Source organism: Schistocerca piceifrons, chromosome 3 (assembly GCF_021461385.2).
Source record: "Schistocerca piceifrons isolate TAMUIC-IGC-003096 chromosome 3, iqSchPice1.1, whole genome shotgun sequence".
In the NCBI taxonomy this organism is placed as follows: domain Eukaryota; kingdom Metazoa; phylum Arthropoda; class Insecta; order Orthoptera; family Acrididae; genus Schistocerca; species Schistocerca piceifrons.
In genome coordinates, this window is record NC_060140.1 from 620,179,761 (window position 1) to 620,198,700 (window position 18,940).

The following is an 18,940-nucleotide window of genomic DNA, read 5'->3' on the forward strand; positions in this document are numbered from 1 at the left end:
TGATCTGAGTCCAGATCGTTTTTACCCTACATTTGGTGAGCTCGTGATGCCGAGTTCCTCTTCGTCTCCTCCACCAACGTGACGTCTGACCTTAGTCGGGCCTGTGCCTGTGGACTGGATTCGATCTCGTGGATTTTATGTACTTCGTGCGCCATCGTCCAAGGGCTTTTACGTGGTTATTTACGGTGCGGTTCTCCGCTTGCTATCTGCAGAGCTCTTTCGATGCAGCGTGGGAACCCAGGATCCTTTCACCTTGACGCTTTCTTCTTTCTTGTTGAAGGTGTTATGTTTGTTTATTCCTATAGCTTCTCTGATTATTTGGGTGTGACAGATCTTCTCTACAGTGAGAACTTCCGTGTTGGCGGATTTCACTATGTGGCCAATCTCACACAGTGTGTGCTCTGCCACGCCCGATTTCTCCACCTGCCCCAACCTGTAATGTCGCTTATATTCGGTGATCCTGCTGTTGATACAATAACTTTTTTAAATAAACACATATAAGAAAAAGTTTTACCAACATACATTTCAGTTCTCCAATTCATCTCTTTGGTCTATTCTAATACAATAAGGTAAGAGTACTTAACTTCTATGCCGACAATGAAAACTTTATCTATACTTTTTGACCCATCATACACTGTCGGCAGATATTTGATTATACTAGCGGGCAGTGGCTTGTCAAGAAGCCGAGGAGCCGAACCCTGGAAGAGGAAACGAAATTCTATTTACAAGTCAGTCTGCAGGAGAGCAGATAGTCTGAACACCACTTAGAGACGAGCAAAGAAATAAACGCAAAACGCGACCAGTCCGAACGAGTGAAGACTAGCACATGGAAACAGAGCACATGGTGAGGCGGAGACCATCACCGCCGACAGGTAAACACCTGTATCACTGGTACTGTCCATACAGTGTCTCGCATAAGCCGTCCAGGACAGCGTTCCGTACTGCTCTGCCATGAGACGCACACAGATTCATTTCCTTACATATAGATGACTGCTGGCGAGGATACTGAACCCTTATTTGTTTATTTTGATTATGTATACAATGGTGTGACAAATTATGGGATAGCTGTACGCAAATGCACAGATGGCGGTAGTATCACGTGCAAAATGTATAAAAGGGCACTCCTTGGCGGAGCTGTCATTTGCACACAGGTGATTCCTGTGAAAAGGTTTCCAGTGTGATTATGGAATTAACAAACTCTGAACGCTGATTGGTACCTACAGCTAAACGCATTAGACATTCAACTTCGGAAATCGTTAGGAAATTCAATATTCCTAGATACACTGTCAAGAATGTGCCGAGAACACCAAATTTCAGGCGTTAACTCTCACCACGCACAACGTAGTGGATGTCGGATTTCATTTAACGATCGACAGCAGCGGCATGGTGTTTTCAGTTCTAACAGACAAGCAACACTGTGTGAAATAACAGCAGAAATCAATGTGGGGCGATATTTGCCATCAATAGCCCTGTGGCAGGTTTCGAGTGCAGCGCAGACCACACGAAGCCATGGACCCAGGTTGTCAACAATGCACTGTGTAACCTGATGGGGGCTCCATGGTAAGGGCTGTGTTAACATAGAATGTGCAGCGTCCTCTGGTCAGATTGACCCGATCATTGGCTGAAAATTGTTATGTTCGGCTACTTGGAGACCATTTGCAGCCGTTCCTGGGTTTCACGTTCTCAAACAAAGGTGGAATTCTGATGGGTGACAACGCGCCCTGTCACCAGGCCACAACTGATAGCGACTAGTTAGTATAATATTCTGGACACTTTGAGAGAATTATTTGACCATCCATATCGCCCGACATGAATTCCATAGAACATGTTTGGGCTATAATCTAGAGGTCAGTTCGTGTACGAAATCCTGCACCGGCAACACTTTCGCCATTACGGACGGCTGTAGAAGCAGCATTCCTCAGTATTTCTGCAGGGGACTTCCAATGTCTTGTTGAGTCCATGCCACGTTGGGTTGTTGTGCTACGCTGATCAAAAGGTCTGACACGATATTACGAGATACCCCACGACTTTTATCACATCAGTGTAAATATTAACGTCTATTCCGTCAATGTTTTAAACCACTAGGAATTTGCTACTTCACCTCATTCATCGCCGAGAACAGGCACCTGCAGTTAACATTATCTCTAATATGTTAAATGACAAATATTTGTGCAACAAGTTTACGCTGCAACGTGAACTGTCAGCAATTTGACCACGATCAACTACAATGGATTGCGTAATTAGTCTATCTGCAATCCTTACTATATCTCTAAGATATTACACCTTGGATAGCGTAATTAGCCGAGATGTAATTCTTATTATATCTCAAAGACAATATAACTTGGATCAAATGTTCAGCTCATTTTATTTGTTGGCGAATGTAAAATTAAAACAAATTTTCTAAATGACAAACGTCATTTTAAAGTAAAGGGCGTTTATTGAACTTTGATGTGAAAAACTACTTGTCTATTTACATAATTAACAATTATCCTAGAGTTCTTGTTTTTCTACGTTTCTCTGAGGCACCCTACTGAGTGGAAGCGATCTCCAGAATTCCATTCGCTCTTCGAGTAGCCCCTTCTTCGCTTCCAGCTTCTCGCCTATTTCCAGGTACTCTGGTTCAGTGTCTGAAGTCACTCTCGGCCAATGTGTCAGCTCGTCGTTCGGTGTTGGATTTCTGCAAAATGCGTAATAAAACCCAAACAATTATTTTGCTCATTCGGCAAATTGAAAGACTGAACTATATTTTAGATAACCACGTCGAAATAAATTTGTAAATATCCAAATTTTTGAACTTTTGAAAATATGAATCAAAACTTGAAACTGAAATGAGAGAATAGTCCTATAGGGCAGAGCGAAAATGATTACAACAGAGGAAATAATACCTGAACAAATGCTGTGAGTCTCTTTACATATACACTAATAAATGTCATTTTTATTCGTCGCCACCTTTTGGCGTGTCAGTGTCGATAATCGGAAGAATCGAGAAGACTTGTTCTAATTTGTGTTACTAAAGGGGTGCTTGATTTCCAGTTTAATCATAATCAGATAGAATATGTACATGCTTTGCATTTTTGAACAAATGCTGCAGTTAATAAGGTCGAATAAAATCAATTAATATCTCTTAAAAGCAATGTTTCTGCACAGATTGCTGAAATTGTCTGTAACAGTAATATCCGTTAAATTTTTCGGCAAAGGCGTGTACCGTAACAATTCTTTGCTTCTTCAGCAGTACAGGTTGAATCTGAAACGTAAAAATGTCTGGCAGATGGCAATGAAAACTATCTTTCAAAGACTTCCCAATATGTTTCGTCTGAAGCCCTGCTGGCGTCAAATATTTCATAATTAAATCACATGCAACACACTAGTCGTATGGAACTGTCAGACGTATTTCGCCTTCGATGTATTAAACTCATCTTCAATGGATTTTTCTAGAATAATATCTTGTTTTGTTCTTGCATTTGTTAATTATGGATTTGAAACAATTAACACCCATGTATTAAACATAAACAATAAACACTCATATCCTTATAAACACACACACACAAACACTGTCATGGAGAAATAGCGAATATAAAGGAGTAGGAGAAAGCTTGGCTTATATACACAAACAAGATCACAGATGCCAAGTGAATAAATAATAATTCCTCCAGGAAAACTCACCATACTTGTCGTGTTCAGTCTCACGTAACAGTTAGATAACCAGTGAAGTGATCCACATCATACAGCAGACGCAAAACTAAGTGTCAAAATCGAAAATTTGTGTGAATATACGAGGGTTGGAACTTAAAATAGTGGCAACTATTTATTCAAAACCGATACAAAAGAGCTACATGTTTGCACCTGTTATTGGCCTTCAAAGTAGTCACCAGCGTTGTGTAGAACCCGTTGCCAGCGATGTGGAAGGCGTAGTATACCGTTAGCAGAGCCTGTTCTGTTGATGATGCGAATAGAGTGGTCTACTGCCTGTCGAAACTCTGGAAAAACTTCTGAAGCGAATGCCACGAAGTGGTTCCTTCATCTTTTGAATCAAATCAAAGTCACAAGGACTTAAGTCCGGGGAGTATGGTGGATGGTACAGTACTTCCCAGTCCCATCGACCGAACTGAACAGCAACAGCTTGCGCTGTATACGCCTGCGCATTGTCGTGCAAAATGATGGGTGGGTTGCGCAAAAAGTGTCGCTGATCCTTTCGCAACGCTGGTCCTAGGTGATGCTCCAAAAACGAACAGTAATGCTGTGCAATGACGGTCTGCCGTGGAGGAACGTAATACGTTAGGATAACACCATCACTGTCGCACACGAGAATCACAATAACTTTAGACCGCTCCATTCGCAGCATCAACAGAACGGGCTCTGCTAACGGTATACTACGCCTTCCACATCGCTGGCAACGGGTTCTACACAACACTGGTCACTACTTTGAAGGACATTAACAGGTGTAAACATGTAACTCTTTTGTATCGGATATGAATAAATAGTTGCCACTATTTAAAGTTCCAACCCCCGTATTTTGAAATTTCTTAAGTGAAGTGGAAATGAGTGCCTTAATGACGTGAGGGAAAACACAGAAACTGGCAGGACGGATAAGAAACAATAGTAAGAAACATTTTATTTATGTAAAAATTAAGGCGTAAACTGTTTCAAATCCATTATATATATATATATATATATATATATATATATATATATATATATAAGAAGAATGTTGTATATTGTTCGAGAAAAATCTACTGAAGAGGCCTGTAATATAAAGGGCTAACTGTTGTGGACTGGCAAGACAGCCAATCCACTAGGAGGAAGCCGAAAGGCACGCGTTTAAGCTCACGCGGGCTGGCGTGAGGTCTGGAACAGGACAAGGAATTGAGACTAGCAAAAAAGGTACGACCTTCTGGAATACTTAACTTTAATCCATAATTGGTGAACATCGCTCTTGACGGTACATGTGTTACAGCATCAATAGTAACTGGTAATGGCGCCTTGCTAGGTCGTAGCAAATGACGTAGCTGAAGGCTACGCTAACTATCGTCTCGGCAAATGAGAGCGTAATTTGTCGGTGAACCATCGCTAGCAAAGTCGGCTGTCTAACTGGGGCGAGTGCTAGGAAGTGTCTCTAGACCTGCCGTGTGGCGGCGCTCGGTCTGCAATCAATGATAGAGGCGACACGCGGGTCCGACGTATACTAACGGACCGCGGCCGATTTAAGGGCTACCACCTAGCAAGTGTGGTGTCTGGCGGTGACACCACACTAAGCGCATCTGGAAATTGGATAATACTAATGCAGCAAGGAAAAGGCTTTCTATTTTCGAATGACTTGTAGTCTGCTTTTTGTGCATTAGTTTTGTGCAGAGAATATCTGTACGCAGACTAGATTTATAAAGTTAATGGAGCAGAATAGAAGAAAATAAAAAGTATTGCAGATTGTATCGAATATTTACATCTCACTGATTACTTACATAGGAAAGAGTAAAGACTTCCTTGTATAAATTCCTAAAAGCGAGGCTCCAATAGCTGTGATTAAGAAACAGGGCCGTGGCATTTCGTGCACGTCGTATTTATCCTAAGTATGCGAAAAATAATTAATAAATTAACTGTACTCTATATTGAAAATCTACACTTCTTAGTGAGTCATGGAAATAAAACTAGCAATAATTCAGCCGAACAGCATCAACTAAAATACATAACTAATGTGGTTCCAGAAAATGTAATATCCCTCGCCAAGCTGAAGATTCATATGAAGATTGGTTGCTTAGACTGCTTCTCAATATCACGGATCATTTTACTGGTTCACATAAGAATTATTCAACTTACTTTGAGGTCAGGTAGCCAAGAAATCGCTAATCACAGTAAAATGAGCCTATGTCCATTGCTTGCTGCATGTGTGACCAAAAGAAAAAAAATTCTGTGTGCAGTTTAACGATACAACTGAAAACCTATACATTAGACCCTACAACATAAATTTTTCGAAACATGTATGGCACAAAATGTTTCAGAGGCTGAACTAACCCTTCAAAACGAAATGACTAATAAATATGAGTTTTAGTTTATGCTTACTTAGTACCTCAGGGAGAAATCTCTCAGGATGTTTGTGAGTAACTACTTAAATTCACAGCTTCATTCAGATTTTATCAAAAATATTGACTTCTAAACTGTTGCGCTTCTTAAAATTACTAGCGAAAGTTTCCACAAATGTTGATAATGCTGATGAAGAACTCTCGGTTTTGTAGCTGGATGGTAGCAATGAAATTTCGAGACGTACGTATGAATGTCACCTCAGTTATAAGGGTCGGTGTACTGTGATCCTTAAAGATGCAGGACCACAAAGCATGGAGCACGGTGATGAGGGTCCATCTAGGCATTAATGAGACAGCAGTAGCGAATTATGCATTAGCATTGGTTTTACAATTGAATCGTCTTCTCCATGGTACCAGCAGGAGGACGGCGGACGCAGCACGCAGGAGTGGAATCCGCTGACGCGTCCAGCTGACCAGCCGCTGGAGGGCGTCGGCGAAGTCACGGCACCTAACGCAGCAAGAGGGCGCAGTGCAGGGCCGCCAGTCCGGCTGATGGAGGACGCTGCTTGTCCAGCGATGACGCCCAGAAGGTCGAAGAGGCCTTTTACCATCTCACACTCATCGACATCGAAGGGAGTACGCCAATAAACTTCCAGAAGCTCTGCACAGGACGCCGATGGTGGTGCAGAGCTATGTCATAGGCTCTCCACCAGAGGAAGGCCGTGGATGTCAGTGTCTGCTCACAGATGCAAGTCAGGGGCAGCATCAGCTAGAGGGCCTGCCCTGCACAGTGTGATAGCGTGCCAAGCACCATCAGTGAGCCGGTGGTAGAAGGCTGCAGGTCTTCACATCAGTGGAAGAGAGGTCGGCACCTCACAACAGCTTAGTCCAGCAAATCTGACTGACTGCAGTGTCAAAGGTAATAGTAATCTGGAGAATGGTAGTCAGCACATTACAGGTCCTGCCTCTAATCTGGTTCTCTACAAATTGAATATAGAATAGCTTGGGAACCTGAGTATTTATAGCAGTCTGTCAAAAGAAGTGACTTTATGCCTTGGGGATAAAGACTGAATGTGGCCTGGTTTCCTGGGTTCATCAGCAGTCTTCACCACACCTCGGTTGTGGCTTTCAGCTCTTCGGCTTGATACTTTCTGCAATGTCAAGGGGCTTAAAGGTATTCTTGTCTAAGATTTACACGTTATTATGGCACCTTGCAGTGCTGTCAGAATTACATTACGTTCCCTTCACACTGAGGTCATATTGCTGGACTGGTAGTTCAGATGTTTCGCTCGAGCAATGTGTGGCAATGGCCTCAGTTGTGTGTCACAATACCGCAGCATCGGCTCTCCTGTCTGATTGCCATTCTGCTTGCAACACTGCGCTTGAGTCTGCGTCAGCTTGGCTCAGTGCTTTAAACAATTCTACATTCATCTGGTATATCTTTCTGGGTGCTACATCATTATCCTTGCAGGGGTTGTCTTTATGTAACAACATTTCATCACTGCCACACGGCTGTAGCCGCAGGAGCTTTTCAGCAGCGGTATATACCAGGAAAGTCGACATTTACATTCGTTTGTGACCACTAATGGTGCCGGCCAGTGTGGCCGAGCGGATCTAGGCGCTACAGTCTGGAACCGCGCGACCGTTACGGTCGTAGGTTCGAATCCTGCCTCGGGCGTGGATGTGTGTCATGTCCTTAGATTAGTTAGGTTTAAGTAGTTCTAAGTTCTAGGGACTGATGACCGCAGAAGTTAAGTCCCATAGTGCTCAAAGGCATCTGAACTATTTTGAACTACTTATGCTACTTGAAGCTTCTTTTCTTAGTTATTACTTGGATTTCTAATGACAGGCTTCCAACCAAAAACAAAATGAATCCCAGTTATCGTATGCTACAACTCATTCCAGGAAGAAATACTATCTTTTTGCTGTTGCAGAAAGATTCCAAGGTAAAGCATGATCAGTAACCCAATATCATTTTTATAGAATATTTCGTCGGTACTTGGAGGAACACAGACATATTAAAAACTTAAGTACACAGTTTTTATGTTTCACAAAAAAGTATTATTATGCAAGATCAGTACCGTGAGCTTCAGCTTTTAGTCTGATATATCATTCAAAACAACAGGTGCGTTCGGCTTATAACTAGAAGTGAGGGCAAATCGGAACTGACATTAGACATTAATTCTGTCAGTTAACAGAACTCTTGCAGGGTAGTTGTAAGACGTAAGACACGCAATGAAACCATACAGTAGTTATATGTCTGAATATGGCAGCACTGATTTCGGAAACTTTATTCGTGCTATTGAGTGCCGATATTCAAATCTGTGTGATACACTAGGTTTTATAGATATGAGAGTGCTGCATGCCTAGTGCAACGAGAAATTATATTCAAATGTTTTTCATGGTCGAAGGAAGTCACTTTTTCGTGTTGGTGATATTCCTTAATTGAGGTTCTTTTATTCACATTAGTGGACGTAAAGGACGTACTGCTAGCCATTTAACATGTTTTAGACATAAAGCTACAGATCAAACAGTTGGTGTAGTCTTGAAATGCTTCCCATTCTACTGTAGCTTAAATAATGTATATTTGAGGCATCTAGCAAAACGATGTAATTGTCATCACTGACAGCCAGAAAATTTGAAGACCAAAATATGAGTTTATTTCTAGGATCCAGTAGTCTTCCTTCGACAAAAATCGTCTCCATACTAAAAAAGGTATTGCTTTAATTCTACAAAACATAGCTGACGGTCTTATTGCTTTACTTTGTTTTTTACTGCAAATGAAATGTTGACTACAGAGTAAAGCGTGCTGATTCGATCGGTAAAAAAAAAGGGAATTATCTTAATGTACAGGATTATAAGAACGCATTCAAATTGAAGATGAGTTATTTAGTGCAACATGTGCTATGATATCAATAATGCACTAAGATTATCACAACCAAAAAATACTCATTGTCTTTCATTTATATTGAAATTATTTAACAGCGTATTTCAAAAGTACTTTGACAGCTTTTTAGTTCTTTCAGAGGAATATTCACTAAACATTTGTATCTATGACTTTGCTATGACTGACAAACAACTAATATTTAAATTTACAATTAAACGAGTAACATAAATAAATACTGAAAACTTTGTATTTGCTGATGTTTTCATAACATAAATGACTATACGTATTATTGAGACCAGCATGGATGACATTTTCTTTTCTCTGGACAAGATTTAGCAAACTAACATTGGACGTTTGGGATTCACACAGAGACACTTGTAATACAGTCGCTCGCTGAAGCTCGTGAAAATGACTAGGTGGCTAGCAAAAACATTGAGCAGAAAAATGGAATAGTTAAGTTTTGTAGTGCTAACCTAGCATCAGCACTTCACTGTGCTCTCCAGACGCTTTAAATAAGGAACCCCTGTGTCATGCTTTTTGCACATATGTACTGGCCACACAAAAATCGTATGCTGGACAGAAATTGCTGAAAGCTCCCGTTTTAAAACCATTCTCAAGCTCCATACTGAATTGGCGATCACTAGGAAGCAGAACGTCCATCTTGCTACACTGCTGCTCATTAAAACGGCATCATCATGAAGGGAGGCCAATAATGAAAATTTACTTACGTGTGTATACAGTATAGAACGAAGAATCCATACGTATTATAAAAATGGATTTATGTACAAGTGTATGTTCCACATCTCCTGAACCACTATACCGATTTCAACCTAACTTGGTTCAAATGTTCCCTGTTGTCAGGCAACGATCGCTGTGGGGCTAAGAATCACCTACCTATCAAAGTTGACGTGATATGAAGTCGTAAACAATGAGATGTGTGAAATACTGCCTAATCAAGCATGACGTTATTACTTTGTGATAACTCTATACGCAATAAATTTTGCAGACAATATCCACAAATGCCGCTAAACGTACCTATTATTGTTGTTGTAGTCTTTAGTCAGGAGACTAGTTTGATGCAGCTCTCCATGATGCTTTATCCTGTGCGAGCCTCTTCATTTCCGAATAAATATTGCAACCTAGATCCTTCAGAATCTGCTTAGTGTATTCATCTCGTGGTCTCCCTCTACGGTTCCACCCCCCCCGTTCCCTCTGATACTAAATTGGTGACCCCCTGATGTCTCAGAATGTGACCTATCAACCGATCCCTTCTTTTGGTCAAGATGCGTCACAAATTTCTTGTCTCTACAATACTATTCAGTAAATGCTCATTAGTAACCTGATCTACCCATCCAATTTTCAATATTCTCATGTAGCACTACACCTCAAGAGCTTCTATTCTCTTTTCGTCTAAACCGTTTATCGTCCATGTTTCACATCCATGTATGGCTATACTCTATACAAATAGTTTCAGAAACGACTTTCTAACACTTAAACCTATATTCGATGTAAACAAATTTCTCTGCTTCAGAAATTCTTTTCTTGCCATTGTCAGTTTACATTTTATATCCTCTCTACTTAGGACATAATAAGTTATTTTGCTGCCCAAATAGCAAAACTCATCTACTGCTTTAAGTGTCTCGTTTCCTAATCTAATTCCCTTAGCATCATCTGATTTTATTCGGCTACATTCCATTCTCGCTCTTTTACTTTTGTTGATATTCATCTTACACCCTTCTTTCAAGACATTGTCCATTCCGTTTAACTGCTCTGCCAAGTTCTTTGCTGTCTCTGACAGAATTACAATGTCACTGGCAAACTTCAAAGTTTTTATTTCTTTGCCCTGAACTACGAAATTATATCATGATACCACCCATAGTTCAGCAGATATGACGTCATAAACACGGAGATGCTTGGAAAACTGTCGCATTATGCACGACATTTAAATTTACAATCACTACTTTTAAGTTTACGAGTGTTACTTCGTTCGTTCTAATTCTATTGGCAAAACATTTTGCAGGCAGTATCAACATGTGCCGCTGAATGAGATCCTTGTGTGACACATAGAACAGGAGACATAACGTCCTAAGAAATGAGATAAGTGAAAAACTGCAGCATCAGGCTCGACATTTAAAATTATGACGTATTTGCTACTAACTTACCCGCAACATATTTTGCTGACAGTAGCCACATATGCCGCAGAATGTACCTACATAAATTCATCATTGTACAACCCATCAAAAGATATGACATCACAAACACTGAGATACATCAAAAATTTGACGCATCATGCATGAGGTTTTAATATAAACTACTGGCCATTAAAATTGCTACACCGCGAAGATGACGTGGTACAGACGCAAAATTTAACCGACAGGAAGAAGATGCTGTGATATGCAAATGATTAGCTTTTCAGAGCATACACACAATGTTAGCGCGGGTGGTGACACCTACAACGTGCTGACATGAGGAAAGTTTCAACCGATTCCTTATACACAAACAGCAGTTGACCGGCGTTGTCTGGTGAAACGTTGTTGTGATGCCTCGTGCAAGGAGGAAAAATGCGTACCATCACGTTTCCGACTTTGTTAAAGGTCGGATTTTAGCCTAACACAATTGCGGTTTATCGTATCGCGACATTGCTGCTCGCGTTGGTCAAGATCCAATGACTGTTAGCAGAGTATGGAATCGGTGGGTTCAGGACGGTAAACAGAACGTCGTGGTGGATCCCAACGGCCTAGTATCACTAGCAGTCGAGATGACAGGCATCTTATCCGCATGGCTGTAACGGATCGTGCAGCCACGTCTCGATCCCTGAGTCAACAGATGGGGACGTTTGCAAGACAACAACCACATGCACGAACAGTTCGACGACGTCTGCAGCATGTAACACCATAGCTCTAATGCTGTACTGTTTTATTTTGCTTTTGTTTCATTTAATGTTACATCATTGAGCTTCTGTAAATGTGTTTGCTTGAGTCGATAACATAAAATTGTATACTCCTTTCTTTGTACGAACTTTGATATCATGATTTGATTGTATGCTGTGTAGCATATCTCTCGTTTAAATGCTTTGACCCATTTGGAGGGAACAAAGCTTACTGTATATAATTGTAATTTGGTGTGAATAATTTTTTGTAGAAATGTCTATATGTGTAAATGTTCTGTTTTGTATAAAATGGTTGTTTATTGTTATGTAAATTGCTGATCCTCACTTAGGGCTCTTAGTATTCTGTGTATAAGAGGTGTAGTGGTTCCCCTCGGGAACGGAACTGTGTAGCGCGCGCAAATTGTGGTTGGCCTAGGTGGAAAAGGGGGAACAGATAGTCAGTCGGAGGCGAGCTACCAGTCGGGGATGAGCCTCCAGTCGGGGACGAGCTACCAAACTGTGCACTGCCATGTAAAAGATGCATATTGTGCTGGTTCCGAGAGAGGCTTTTTCTGCTACTTTCCAATGCCTTGGATGGATGGATAAATATCTGGAACTATTCTGGAATTTGTATCTGTCGTCGCCACCAAGAAATGACAGAGTGCAGCAATTCTGTCTGCGAATCCACCTACCAACATGCAGTTGCCACCACGTTGCACAATCACTGTAACGTAATACTATAATGATGTACAGTGAAGGATCAGCTTAATGGATGTGCTAATTTGCTCAAATATAAGGTAATTTATATCTGAATTTATGTACCTACCCTGATTTTTTTTTCCTCATCATAACACCTCTCAGATTCCTCTCCGTTTGAGCTAAAGTGATATCCGAGTGTCCTTACTAAAAGAACATTAAAGCTCAATATTTTGCTCATTAATGCCTTTTCAACATAGTAAAAAGAAAGTTAAAATTAAGGTGGCAAGAGAGTGAGTTAAAGTAAATGTTGTTTGCTGAAAATATTCCTATTAAAACTGCTTATTAAAGTGCTGTTGCTAACTTCAAAATTAAAAGTTCTTAAGACTGAGGCTTATAAAGCAAATGATCACATTGTTGTCTGTAGTAAATTCTAAAAGGTGAGTCAGTTTCTTGCAGTTTTGTCAACATTGTGTTTCGCTGTAGTAAAAGTGAGAAAGCTGCAGTTGTGAAACGTTATATACTCATGTTTGCTAAGTGTTTGTCTCTCTTGTGTATTAGAAGTGCATATTAATAGTAATGTTATAAAGACCATTCACTTTGTGTAAGCCCTGAAAGTAATAGTGTGTTTCGGTATCTGTTATAATTTTACAAATTGTTTCTGCTGCTCTGTTAGTTCCAATCTTACCGTAAACATATGTATGTGTAAGAGTTCACTGCACTCGTGTGTGACAAAGTATAGGTTGTGTTGATCCGTTATAGTTACTTATATCTACTTCCTTAAACGAGAACGTTAATCTTTCTCTTGCCTAATTAGGCTGGCGACCGTTTTCCTTATTCTATAAACAGTACAGCTACGCAAAATTTTGTTTGGTATTGTTCAAATATTTACGTAATTCTGACTTTCACTTCCGATAAGCCATCTCCGTTAGGTACAACACGGTCAACATAACAAAATTCCTCTCATAGGGTAACACTGATCTGTTGCTTCATACCATTATTACTCTAACAAAATAATTCTGTTTTGCAAATTGTCTCCAGTTTCGAGGTTATGGTATAGAAGTAGCAGACGGGAGTGTTATACGTGGCGCCGCGTGACAGGACGTTGTTCAACTTGCACCTTCAGACGGAAAAAATTATAAGTAGTTAGCATTTTACAAACATAGAGTGAACATAAAACGTCCAGCGGCACGAACCTCTACGTTATTTGACAGAACGGATAGTGAAAGTTCAGCTTAAAATGAAAATAAAAGACAATAGTACTTAATAGTAACTAAAATGGACAGGAAACTAGAAATAAATCCAGACGAGCAGGAACAGAGTGTAGCCGGTAGCAGGTTGGACTGCTTAACAATAAATGGCACGACGCGCGACGTGCGAGTACAGGCGGACGTAAACAAACCTATCCAAGCCACGAACATTGCACACACTAAACAGGATGAAACAGACGATGTTGCTAAAGAAAATGACTATGCTAACGAATCGAGGGATATGTTCGAATCACCGGAAACAGCAAGGGACGTAGGACGTGAACACGAAAATGCAGTAGAAACCGAAAGTGAAAAGACACCAGATGTGATGGATTTGTTCAGGATGTTGTCTGAACAAATTACAACACAAATTGCAGCTGTGGGGCAACAATTGGCAGCGTATTATGATGATATGTCTGCACAAATGGTAGCACAAAGTAAACAAATCGAAATGCAATGCAACAGAGTTATCGAAAAAATTGATGTCAGTCAATGATGATCTTTCAAGGTCAGAATCGTGTGAAAAGGTATTATTACAAAATGAAATTGAGCCAGAAAATGAGAGTGAAAAGGAGGATATTTGTACTGTTAATGATGTGTATGAGGTCAAAGACGTAGATTTGGGGGAGGTTATGATGAAATATGCCACGCAAAAGACGTGTGCACAACTAATAATAGGAGAAAGTGATGTAAAGGAGGACGTTAGTAAACATGACATTATAAACAGTGCAGGTGAAATTATTGTTGATGGAAAGGTGTTTTGTGGTTCTGATGCAGAAGGGTCTGGTAGGGATTTCGCACGATTATCTGAAACTGATAGTAATGGAATCAGTGAAACGAAGGTTATCAATGTATATGACGAGTATATTATGTACGAAACTAAGGCAGAAATTGTCCGAAGTGCCACTACTGAAGTGCCTACGTGTCCAAACGATGTGCAGTGCGTAGAAAATAATTCGAAAAACGAAGTTGAACTGCTCCACTGTTTAAAGGTTGCTTTCCTGCTCGAATCTGATGACGAAAATGAAATCAGTGATAGTTCAGATGATGAAGGGGACATGAATACAGATAAGAATGAATATACTAAGTTTCCCTATTGTTCAAAGCTCGTGTATTTAAGTGAATCTAGTGGTGAGGAAGAGAGTAGTGATGACTCCAGAGATGATGAATTTTCAGGCGCAAACGAAAGTGAATATACATTTACTGAAAGGGGGTATGAGAAAATTAGTGAAATTTTTCGAAAGCAAGATACAGAAAATAGAACTGGGCCAAAACCGAATGAATTATTCAGTAATGAAACACAGGTGCATAATTTGCAGGAACCTCCAGATGATACTATACTGGGGCAAGCCTTAACAAATGTTTTGAAGGAGTGTGAATTACAGGAACAAAAAGAACCACCTGATGAAATGATAGCAGAGCAGGAGATGTTGTACCTTGCTAAAGACTTTGAAATTCCAAGACTTAAAAAGCCACCTGATGAAACAAAACGTTGGCAAGATCTGAATAGCTTAGTGAAAGATGTAGCAAATAGGAGGCCTAAAAAGCCACCAGACTTACGTGACTGTTTTATGAACCCTAAAAGACTGCCTTGTTAATAAAGAGACTGGGGGCAGTATGTATGTATATATATTTTGTTAATATAATGCATGACTCTAGTATTATTATTGTATCTAAGTGTTGCCTGAAAGTGAATTAGTGTTTCGTTGATCTTGAGGCCTGGGGCAGGTTGTTGCTTATTTACTGTAGTGTACTGTTTGACTTTGCTTAGGAACAGTTTATTTTCAATTGAATACTTATTGTTGCCAGTCTAATTATGAAGATAGGGGCATGTAGTGTGAGAAACCTGAAAACTTTATTAATAATGATGCTTATGGTAACTTAATGAAAGTGCAAAGAACTCTACAAGATAATAATTAATTCCTAATAAACTTAAAGATCAGAAAGGGCTTATGTTTACACTATGTTGTTTATTTAAAGGTACATGTCCTCAGATGAGGGTTGTTTAAGCCTCAGGGGACATGCACTCTTTGCATTGTCAGGTGCCTGACGAGCACCAGGGACCCGAGTCGTTGTCAGAACTACTTCCATTTCTTTTCGTGCTGTCAACCTTCCTCTTCATCATTCAGAACTTTTACTATCTTCTTTCCTTCTTCTCTATCAGAATAAACTGAAAAGTATCAAAATAGTGTAGAATACTGTGTATTGTTTGTGGACAAGAAAATGAATAATTAAATAGGGTACACTAGAAAATGACCAAGAATTATGAAAATATAATGGGTATTGTAAAGGAGAAGTAATTGGAAAGAGAAATATGGATGAGAAAAGGTAAGAATACTGAAAAAAGGTAAATGAATGCCATAATATGACTAAATGTAAATGTTTTTTTCTGAAAATAGGGATAATTATGATACTGAAAAACTGTGTGTGTCAAAAACTGAGGAGATGAACCTGACTAATGTATGTGAAATAAATGTGAGAGGTATGTGACTAGTGCAACCAAAAGGGTTGGCAGAAATCACTCGCAATAAGATATGAAATTATTGTCCTGATCTTGATGTATGTAATAACCTAACTGTGTTTGGAAAAGTAATGGTAAAGGAGTAGTAAGAAATTCTTAATCCTGACTTGATCCCAAGTATGACATTTAATTTTTTTTCTTGATTAATGTATATGTTATCCGATGTTGTCATTTGAAAAGAAATGGTTTTGTTACCAGTGTCTAATCACTGTTTCAAAGTTACAGGTTTCAGGTTTTATACCATTAATGCAGTTGGTAACAAAGATGTGACATAATGATGAATAACTTAAAGATGATGACAATAAACTGCTCAAAAATATATTATTGGGCAGCAAAACAAGACAAAACAATAAAAATGCTGTAGTCCTGAAGTTGAGGACTACCATATATGCTATGTGAGCAGTAGCCAAAGGACTTGCCATTGTGGGGCAAGGAGCTGATAAGTGGTCATGAACTGCCAAACCTAGAGGATGGGGCAGTGTGTCAATTTAAAAATGTGTTTTCTTTAGTGTTTTTAATCTAAATTGTGTTTTTGTGCCTAAATGTTTATAAAGACTGCCAAACCAATAGTGGGCAGAATGTGTAACATGGACTGCTAGCACTGAGGCAAGCAGTGAAGTTAGGTTTTTTCGATCCGTGTGTTATGAACTGACTATTCTTTCTGAAGTCAGTGAAAATTTATTAAAAAATATATATGCATTCTCATTCAAATGGTCGTAGATGTTTTGATGCTAGGTTTTTTGGAATAACTTAAAGTTTTGGACTGTCTGTTTTAAAACACGGCAGTGATGATTAAAGATAGGTTCTGAATAGGTTAATGCGTTTATGTGCAACAAACATTTTGGACTGCTATTAATGAAGAGCAGCTTTAAAGTTAATTGTTTTGAGAAAACCTTGAAAAGTTACTTTTGTATTTAAAGAGTCAGTTGGAAAAAGTTCTCATAGCTATTTTGTGTAAATATTTGTGCATATGTGGATGCAAACTGAATTGTTCAATATTTCATTAATTGCTGAACCTTGCAAAATGTACTATGATCATTAACATGCTTGTGTGTCTGAATATTTACATTCCTTTAAAAAAACTGAAAGACAAATTTGTGCTTTGTTGAGTTAAAATGTTCTGTGCTGTTGTCTATGTGTTTATTATTATTATTATTTTATTTAAGGCTATACCTATTCTACTAATGTGTAGATTATTTTGTGTACTGTTTGTCTTTTATTTGAACTGTATGTGTGTGAAATGAACATGCTTAAAGGTATCCTGTGCAATGATGAAAATTAATTTCCTTAAACCAGTCTGTGGATGAAAATTACTGTAAATGCTTCACTTTGAAAATGTTTTGGGAAGAAATGTATAAAGTTGTTAGATTGTATACTGTATATCTGTAACATGTAAATTTTTTTTGTCCCAACTGAAGCTAGATGGAATAATTTTTTTTTTTTTTTGCATCCAACACCACTTAGGTGTTATGGATGTTTCCTTGAAGTATCCCAGACGGGAAACTTCAACGAAACATGGGGCATGTGTAACACCATAGCTCTAATGCTGTACTGTTTTATTTTGCTTTTGTTTCATTTAATGTTACATCATTGAGCTTCTGTAAATGTGTTTGCTTGAGTCGATAACATAAAATTGTATACTCCTTTCTTTGTACGAACTTTGATATCATGATTTGATTGTATGCTGTGTAGCATATCTCTCATTTAAATGCTTTGACCCATTTGGAGGGAACAAAGCTTACTGTATATAATTGTAATTTGGTGTGAATAATTTTTTGTAGAAATGTCTATATGTGTAAATGTTCTGTTTTGTATAAAATGGTTGTTTATTGTTATGTAAATTGCTGATCCTCACTTAGGGCTCTTAGTATTCTGTGTATAAGAGGTCTAGTGGTTCCCCTCGGGAACGGAACTGTGTAGCGCGCGCAAATTGTGGTTGGCCTAGGTGGAAAAGGGAGAACTGATAGTCAGTCGGAGGCGAGCTACCAGTCGGGGATGAGCCTCCAGTCGGGGACGAGCTACCAGTCGGGGACGAGCTACGAGCCGGGGACGAGCTACCAAACTGTGCACTGCCATGTAAAAGATGCATATTGTGCTGGTTCCGAGAGAGGCTTTTTCTGCTACTTTCCAATGCCTCAGATGGATGGATAAATAGCTGGAACTATTTTGGAATTTGTATCTGTCGTCGCCACCAAGAAATGACAGAGTGCAGCAATTCTGTCTGCGAATCCACCTACCAACATGCAGTTGCCACCACGTTGCACAATCACTGTAACGTAATACTATAATGATGTACAGTGAAGGATCAGCTTAATGGATGTGCTAATTTGCTCAAATATAAGGTAATTTATATCTGAATTTATGTACCTACCCTGATTTTTTTTTGTCCTCATCATAACACGTCTCAGATTCCTCTCCGTTTGAGCTAAAGTGATATCCGAGCGTCCTTACTAAAAGAACATTAAAGCCCAATATTTTGCTCATTAATGCCTCTTCAACATAGTAAAAAGAAAGTTAAAATTAAGGTGGCAAGAGAGTGAGTTAAAGTAAATGTTGTTTGCTGAAAATATTCCTATTAAAACTGCTTATTAAAGTGCTGTTGCTAACTTCAAAATTAAAAGTTCTTAAGACTGAGGCTTATAAAGCAAATGATCACATTGTTGTCTGTAGTAAATTCTAAAAGGTGAGTCAGTTTCTTGCAGT

At 39.2% G+C, this 18,940-nt stretch overlaps 1 protein-coding gene across 1 annotated transcript in view; it reads right to left on the reverse strand.

Moving 5' to 3' along the window:
• Positions 1-2,417: 2,417 nt before the first annotated feature.
• LOC124789561 (juvenile hormone esterase-like) overlaps positions 2,418-18,940 on the reverse strand; it is a 131,239-nt gene continuing 114,716 nt past the window's right edge. Inside the window, exon 10 of the mRNA XM_047256964.1 lies at positions 2,418-2,677. Coding sequence (XP_047112920.1) covers positions 2,491-2,677 — 187 coding nt within the window. The 3' untranslated portion in view covers positions 2,418-2,490. The remainder of the gene's footprint in view (positions 2,678-18,940) is intronic.